Source organism: Haliotis rubra, unplaced genomic scaffold, assembly GCF_003918875.1.
Source record: "Haliotis rubra isolate DU_JTF1 unplaced genomic scaffold, ASM391887v1 Scf327, whole genome shotgun sequence".
NCBI lineage: Eukaryota > Metazoa > Mollusca > Gastropoda > Lepetellida > Haliotidae > Haliotis > Haliotis rubra.
The window spans coordinates 644,223-653,451 of record NW_025766999.1 but is presented as its reverse complement, the minus strand read 5'-3'; the positions used below and the strand labels follow the sequence as shown (position 1 = coordinate 653,451).

At 38.3% G+C, this 9,229-nt stretch overlaps 1 protein-coding gene across 1 annotated transcript in view; it reads left to right on the top strand.

Moving 5' to 3' along the window:
* Positions 1 to 835: 835 nt before the first annotated feature.
* The window catches only part of LOC124283991 (retinal guanylyl cyclase 2-like), a 388,141-nt gene continuing 379,747 nt past the window's right edge, over positions 836 to 9,229 (top strand). Inside the window, exon 1 of the mRNA XM_046720035.1 lies at positions 836 to 1,765. Coding sequence (XP_046575991.1) covers positions 1,069 to 1,765 — 697 coding nt within the window. The 5' untranslated portion in view covers positions 836 to 1,068. The remainder of the gene's footprint in view (positions 1,766 to 9,229) is intronic.

The following is a 9,229-nucleotide window of genomic DNA, read 5'->3' as shown; positions in this document are numbered from 1 at the left end:
CTGATTAATATATAATGCATATTCCCTCTGCAAGCTGAAAAATATATGACGCATGTTTTCTTATCACGCTGGTTGCAATGTATTATACCTTTCCCACCACACTCTAATAGATATGACGCATGTTTTCCACAACAATTGAGTGAGTGAGTTAATCTTTATCGTCACATTCCCACAAAATGTGGTTGATATGATGTTCTATTAACAAGGTGAATCTGTCGCAATATAACCTTTTAAAGGCGCTGTCATCTTGAGTTGGAAAATGTTCATATGGTATTTGATTCCTTTTTACCACAGGTTGTGAAATGAAACACCTGCACACATTGTTTGAACAGTAAGTTCAATGAACGTGTATGTCATTATCTATGTGTCGAGTTCGATCTGTTCGGAAAGTAGACCTGTATGTATCATTCATTGGAAGATAAAATATAAATATTGTTGAGCAAAAAAATCCTTGTAAAAGCAATTAGCGCCTTCAAACAGAAAGCACTTTCATCTTGTCAATATTGAGTGAGGCGATGGTGTATGACACATGACAACTGTCCCAGGGTCGGCTGGTGTGCGATGTGACGTTCTTTCTCAGAATCAGTGCATCCCTCTGCCTACCCCTAGAATGAACAGAGAGGCGAATGCTGCTTGATAACTGTGAAAGCAGATCGATTTTCACAGATGCGATGTGCCATTTTTTATATTTCATCCTATTGATTGAGTGTAGACAAGGGTTAGCACGTGGTATCTAATTCAGATAGTGCGTTTTAAGCAACTGCTATTGGTTAGCGAAAAATCGATGGAAGGCTCGTGAGGCATCGGTGGCAGCGAATATAGCAGGAAGAAGAGATAAACATGAATCTGCCAGAGAAGTAGCATGGGAATATGTCATGTGGTGAACACACGTTCAATTTTCAGCCTCAGAACGAAGCTCACTTCCAGCTGTATGTATGACAATTTCAACATCCACACAGCATCATCAATCAACATCGCTGTAGTTGAAGAGTTTAACAATTGAATCCATGACTGGTTCAACACAGCCAAGGTTGGGAATATAGGTTCTTGTCCCAGTCCCTGTTTCCAATGTCTCGTGAAATGCAGACCAGGAACTCTGCTCAACGGGGATTCAGGGATCATCTGTGCCAGGATGGAATATTTGGTGTAATATTGTGCGTTGTTATATGTGGTTCTGTGGTGGGAATCTCGGTGGAGTCATCCGGCTTCAACATCGGGATAATTTTGACAAATGGTTGTGATGCAACTTTCATCGAAAAATTCAATTCATCCGTTACGGCTGTTGTGTTTGATGTCCAAAAGCATATCCTTGGAAATGGAATAGATTTGACCTTCACGTCGTATATGTTTTGTACGGAGCAAAATGCTTTGACTCACATGGGTGATGCATTTAACGCAACAACCCCACATGCTCTGATTGGCATTGCCTCATATAGCCTCCACAAGTCTTTCTTAACGTTTTCTGATGTGTATAAAAAATCCTATATTGCTCCAGATTTCTTTATTCCAACACCCTTCAGTAGCTATGCGTTTTCGATGGGGAACGATTTCCGCCAGACATCTCTAGTAATGGTGGATATTCTAGATTACTTCCAGTGGGAAACAGTGGCGATAGTGGTTTCCGAGATGGAGTATTGGCAGGATCTCGCAACGGAAATGTTTATACAACTCAATATCAATAACTTTGACGCAAAAAAGAAGTTTGCAATATCCTCTGACTCAAATATGGAATCTGTTGTGGACATGATTACCGACAGCGACAAGGGTAAGTTGATTTAAGATATTGTGTGTCTCTCTGTTGGATGCCTTGGTTTACTATACTGACTGCGCGTCGATGTGACAGACTGTTCGTGCTGCAGGAGCTTACCCAGATACATTTAAATGCTTTGTACAACTCTGTCAACATTTTCCTAAGCACTATCACTCTGATTTAACAAATGTTTTAAAATTTTTGTAATATGTCGCAACACAGGAAGACATGCGTAAAACATTTTGACGTTGAATACCATTCAGACGGACTGTAAAATAACTAGAGAATCAGAGATATGGATATAAAACTAGCATGGAAAACTAAAACATCTTAATTAAAGCAGACAATACAATATAAAACACGGGCAATTGATCGCCAACAACTGAAGGTAGATCACCATGCTAGGAACCATGAGGACTTACATTTCTTTTGCTACCTGCATGGACCCTAGTTGGATTTACACCATCCCTTCAGCCGCTGACGATGCTAAACGCAAAGAGAACGAAAATATGTAGTTTATTCAGAGAGGCAAGTGAGGCAAAACATTGACCCATTTTGTAGTGCCGATAACTATGACGTTAACAGGTGCAGTCACTTTCAACATCCTGGCATACAATCCTCAAGAAATCACATATTATCAATAACCGATTACAATATACATGTACGGTGTCAACACCGACAAATGCAATAGTATTCCTGACCCTAGTGTTCATTGACTGTAGGACGTTGAATTTAACGTTGAGGTATTTTGCGTTCCATTTTGTATGGAGGGCTTGTTCCAAAATACAGATTTTGTATTGGAGAATCTCTGTGGCATGTTATGTGTGATTGAGATCTTGTTTTCTGGTCCTGGCGGGCAAATGCTGAGTTACTACCGTCTCTTGACGTATGAAATCCTCAACGTCACATGCACTATGCGGTACAGCATTGTCGTCATTAACGACTGACCTTGTGTTCAGAGGAAGGTCATCGAAATATGGTGCAACAAACCTGTCTAGAATGCCAATGATGTTCCGTTGTACGTTCAGATTTGTCTGATCGTCACAGTTCGTCAGATCATCCAATTTACAGTCATGTGAAAGTTTCACGAACAAAAGAAATCCCCATGACCTCAAATTCCAGTGACGCTCTCGTTGATACCAATGCAGTCGTGCGACTATGTGCTCTGTGGATAACAATGGACGTCTGATAGGTTATCTGACTCTATAAGCAGACGATTTCGGGCCGTTCCGTTGGACAAACGACGATGTGGAAACCACTTCTTAAGACGTCATTTGCGAAGGGCTGTATCTTCCCCAGATGTTGTCACTCGTGATCGACCTGGACGCTGGGGGTTCTTAACGTTATTAGTTTGTTGATTTTTTCTCGCCAATCGGCTGACAGTCGTTGGATGATGACCAACATCTCTCGCAAGAGCCCTCAATGACATGCTAACATTCCGCATAGCAATATCTTGCCATTTTTTGTCAGCTGAGGAGGACCCATATTTGCTTATCAACAATGAAATCAATTGATTTTCCAAGTTATCCAGCTGTAAGAACAGTTTACTGAAACGTAATATTTGCTTAAGGTCGGTACACGTACTGCACGTGATACTTACCTGTAATTGTAGCACGTGCATATCTAAAATCAATATTTGGTGTACCCGAAGAGTCAAAATTATCATACAAGCAAACATTATAATCATATTGATATAAATGGCTAAATGGTGGTCATAATCATAGGTTTTGCGACACTTTACTCCATGTGTATATATGTGTGTAGATGTCCGTATTTCGGTATGTATGTAATTCTCTGGTCACATGTCCTTACCGCAGTTAGCGATTTATGTTATGATTTTGAGCTAGCATAGAAAAGGATATATTCGAACTAGTACGTTTTTACGATGGTTTGATACGCAGATCGTGGCTGCTGCTTGTAGGCACGTGACTATATCATTTGAGGTTCAACAACGATAATAGCATTTCGTAATTAGTAAGCGATATTATTGAAAATATCTCGCATGTTACTTCTGCACATTAGCCTAAGTTGAACGATAATTACAGTTTATACACCAGACATTGGCTTTAATTCTCTAGCACACTCGTTAATCAATGCGTAATCCTTACGACCATTATTCAGGTCATACTCGAGTGATGGCTTCTGTAACTGGCTATATTTGCTGTTACACGCATCTGGAAAACCAGAGGAAATTGAAAATCAATCAAATCTGTCAGCTAGGAATGTTGATGATGATTAAAGGATACAAGAGAAGAGAATACCAATGGTATAATTGAGTGTACTTGGAAGTATGGCAGGCATTACACCACATTGAATATCACACTGATGAGAAGTCTTAGACAAACGTCTTTTCATGTTAACTTGCAGAAGATCTCAGCTCCACATATACAGTCGGACATCCGATATTGCCTGCACACTATGAGCTTAGTCATCATTCATCATGATTGTAGGACGTACGACCGCACGCACACATGCACACGCAGGGAGGATGTTAAGATTTTTTCAATTCATGGAGACACTGAACACATTGAAATTGTTTCACTTTCTGATCGGATTTCAAGACAAAATCATATTAATCAGTAAAGAATACTTTGGTAATACATAATAGCTACATTAGATGTTTTTATTAACACCAGCACATGAAATGATTATTAATAGAAATCTAATCATGTTTGATTATCAGGTGTCACTGTATTTTTGCTACTTTGTAATAAATTGTACTTGACTCTTATAGCATTATGACCTATATGTGGTCGGTTTGAGTAGGTACGTGTCAATGACACGTCAACTGGATGTAGTATGTGTTCTACATCATACGCTTTCTCCGATCTGCCAACGATTATACATTCTTCTTGTAGCTATGAATGTTTTATCTGTCTTCTAGTTTACACGCTTAAGTGCAAATAAAAGGCATTAAAAGAAGCATACAGACACAAAATAGAAGAAATGCTCTTTCGTGGGTTTCTTGATATATTTGGAAAATATGTTCCACAAATTAATTCTTTCTGGTAGATACTTTGATCCATTGATGGACGTAGACGTGAAGGTTGGTAAGACACAAAGACCGAAGAGGGAGTACAAAACGCTAAAAGTTAGTATGCTACCTTTTCGGGTCAGTTCAGAAACATTGTTTCCATTTCTCGGTCAACTGTACCTAATTTAAAATTGAAGTGCGTTTCACCACAGAAACTACGTCGCTCACAGCGACGAGTACATTGCTGAGAGCTTGCTAATCTAGTAAATCACTGCCGCCATCCATAATAGGGTACAGCTCTCCTCTGCACGTCATGCCAGTAATTGACTCCGTTCCAGCCCACCTGCCGGGCCTACTTTTACATCCAATTTACTTTGTCCACCCTGTGGCTGCACGACTTCTAATGCACTTCCAAGTCCAGTTATAGTGAAATACGAATCGATAAAAGGACCGAACTTCTAACGAGCATGGTATCCAAGCATCGTCTTAAAATAGAAACTAGAATGACCTTTGTGAAAGTGGTTCTAGCACATAGTTATCAAAGAATTTAGATTTGAATACACTATAAATCACACAATATTCTTTCTCTATGTATTGTGTTGCAGCATTTTTCCTGATACTTCAGGCAATGGGGTTAATTTGCAATTGTTTTGTAGTTCCTGATGCCTGTCATAGTTACATGCGTATAGTTACATGTATGTATGTTTCGAAAGTTTAAAAGATAATACATTGAACTGCGGTAATACATTCATTTCACAAGGCCTGTCTTCTTCTTGCGAGGCTTAAACTGGTCACAAATTTGGTCCGAAAGACTTAAGACAGCATTCATGTAAGCTTGGTTTACTACATTGTATATATATAGCCCGTTTATCCATAGAATAGTGATATAATGCGCGTGGTTGTAGTTCACAAACATGCTGGTATGTAATGATAATTCACTATCGTTAATAACAGACAACGCAGTCATATTATACCTGTTGGTTATTTTGAAACATAGAAACACAATTCAAGCTGTAAAACGTAAGGAATAGTCCTGAAGGTTAAATGTTTCCATTTTAACTGTGGTGCTCTAATCACTTTTAAATGTCCCAGCAAGCAATGGCGTCTTCGCCGCTTCTGAAACCCTATTTCCACTGTTGAGTCGCTATCACCACATATTAGTCGATGACCTCGGACTATTGATTCTTAGCCAGAAATATCAAGCATTTATGCCAGGCTTGGTCACCGTGAAAACTATCAAAGTCGTTCATTAAAGGACCATGTTTTTATGGTTTCTACTAAAAGCTGGCTGTCTAGGTCGAATGATAAAGATGACTTCGTTCTCGTTGCAGCATTTCCGAAAGATAAGTGATGTCTATTACTGTTTGTGTTTTGAAGCACCTGTGGCCCATCTTCTCTGGCACATGCACATTTTACACAACCCGACATTCCTTCACGGAAAGGCATTACACACACACACACACACACACACACACACACAAGGTCAAAGCTTGCAATGGTTTAGCATTGGTTTGAACTTATCTATGAATAAGTGTTCTTTTCAATTTCTTTTTACTTTGTCCGAATTTTGAACTTGATAAAAAGGAAATATTGTAAATTTAATATCGTTTCTTTTAGCAGACATCTAGATGTTCACTCAGTGGGATACATCGGGTTTCGGGACACTTTATTTGTTGTTTGTGGACACGAACGCCGGCTCTTAAAGGGCAAGTTTACACGAAAATTAACCTTTTTGTCTTGCACTTTTTCATCATAAAAAGTGTTTGTCAAATAGTCTTATAGCAAAAGCAGTATAAATATCAGAAGTAGTTAATTTATTTTTTGCGTTATATCGATTCAAATTTTCCACATTTACCGAGAGTTCCATGTCCACAGTAAACACAGCATGGCTTATGTCCCTTGGAAATGACGTCATTGGTGCCAAACCGATAAACGAATGACGTTGTTAGACCCGTTTCACGTAGTACAGGTATAGGTGTGGTTCTTGTGTCTCGATGCGCAGGCTACTGTTTTAATCCAGCTGTTGCCTGGCCGTCAGCTGGCTATGTGGTCAGTTCTACACTGTAATGACGTTGCTGTTTGAAAAAACGTATACATTGTACAAACAGTGTTACTACGTAACCAAAGAGTACAACATTCAACCTGAGTCGGTCGTCTTTCAACAGTATCGTTTTTCACAAAAACTAAAACGTTAGCTTGCCATCGGTGAATGTGTCGGCATTCTACATTTGTTACTTAAAGGGGAAGTGTACACGAATAAATCACTTTTATTTTCATGTGAATCAAAGTGAACTGTTTTAATTAGTTAATGCCAATGTTTGAAAATATACACTCATTTTTCTCACAATGTAAGTATAACCCTCAAAATAAGTGCTGAAATGTTATGCCCTTATGAGGTATTTGTTTGCCGAGATGAACAGGCCAGAGTTACCGCCCTTTGATTATGACGTAATTGGTGCCACTTGATTTTAAACTGGTCTCATGTCTAGTCCCAAATCAAAAGATAATAATACTGAAATTAATCATGTGAATTTTTTGTGTGAAAATACGAAAGAAGCATAAGAACAGAAAATGTAAGCAGCAGAACGGATTGATTGTGTGTATTTTCATTCATAACCTCACCTCAATGAAAATACCAAATATGTATAACAATGTTGACGTACGTATGACATCACTATCGGGAAGCGACTTTTTCAAAATGGTGTTTTCACTGACAGAGTACGCCGGATTTTTCGACGGAAATTTTCGTTGTTTCAAGCAACGTATATACATAAATGTGACATCTAAGTAGTCCGAAAATTCTGTCAGTCTGCTGGTTGTTATTTTAATTTTGTTTTCATTGTGACCAAGGGAAATAGTCAGTAATTAAGAGTAGTACCGTCATCGTTGTGCGTGAGTTTGCGTCAGTCATGGCGTCATGCTTTAAAAAACTATAATATGTTGTGATGAATCTAGAAAATCATTGGAATACACCTATTTTATTTAACTATCGCTTGCTACGATACCTTTCCCATGCATGTTCTAAAACTAATGAGCAATTGTATGCAACAAGTAGGCGAACGGATACACAGTGTAAAATTTGAGATTGTCTTTGTTTACATTTCAAACAAGTGGTCCTTTCCCAGCACTGCATCTTATATCCTCGATAGATTTCGTTAGATTTCACTGAAATACAAAGTCCATTTGTCAGTTTATTTTGAACTTTATGCGGAATTCAGGGATCCATGTAAGGAAGATGGTGTTGAATTATACAATTGATTTTATGGACGAAACATAACCGACATACATGTGACGTGATTTTATAAACACTATGTAATATGGCTGAAAATTCACTTTGACGTTTGCGTATTTTCCAAAACATTCTCAGCGATTCTCGGTTCATCGACAATGTTTCAGAACAAGCATTGGTGATTCGATCAAACAACAACAAAAATACCGCTGATCACAATGATCACGTCTTTTTCATTTAAATTCAATTCTCCCAGTAAAATTTGACGTTTGAATTAAGACACACTATAAATTACGCAAAACGCAGTGAATTGTGATTTAGTAATGTGTCAAAACTGGCGACATTTACGATGCATGTAATTTTCAGTATATTTGCTCTACAATGAGTGGGTGATGTCATAGAAAAACGAATTTCAAACAGTGTTCAAAACTGCAAATTGCATTTATCTGCGTGATGTATTTAGATATGTACTATCGATATCAAAGTGAAGGTGGAAGAGGAGGGACATATCGTACGATTTATGTAGGAACTTTAGTAACAAACGTAGAATGCCGGCACATTCACCGATGGCAAGCAAGATGTAGTGCATATACGTTTTAGGTTTTATGAAAAAAGATACTGTTGGAAAGGCGACCGACTCAGGTTGGACATGTTATACAATTTGGTTACGTGGTAACACGTTTAGTACAATGAATACGTTTTTTCAAACAGCAACGTCATTACAGTGTAGAACTGACCACATAGTCAGCTAGCAACAGGTGGATTAAAACAGTAGCCTGCGCATTGAGACACAAGAACCACACCTATACCTGCACCACGTGAAATGGGTCTAATAAGGTCTGACGACGTCATTCGTTTATCATTTGGGCACCAATGACGTCATTTCCAAGGGACATAAGCCATGGTGTGTTTATTGTGGACATGGAACTCTCGGTAAATGTTGAAAATATGAATTGATATAACGCAAATAATAAATTAGTTACTTCTGATTTTTTTCCGGTTTTCGATATAAAACTACTTGATAAAGACTTTTTATGATGAAAAAGTGCAAGACAAAAAGATTAATTTTCGTGTACACTTGCCCTTTAATTCCTACATAAATTGTACAATATATGTCCCACCACTTCCACTCTTCCTACCTATCGATACCATATCCAAATATCACGAAGATGAATGCAAGTGGCAGTTTTTAATTCTGTTTGAAATTCGTTTTTCTGATATCATTTCTATGACGCCCATTGTAAGGCAAATATACTGAAAATTACATGCATCGTGA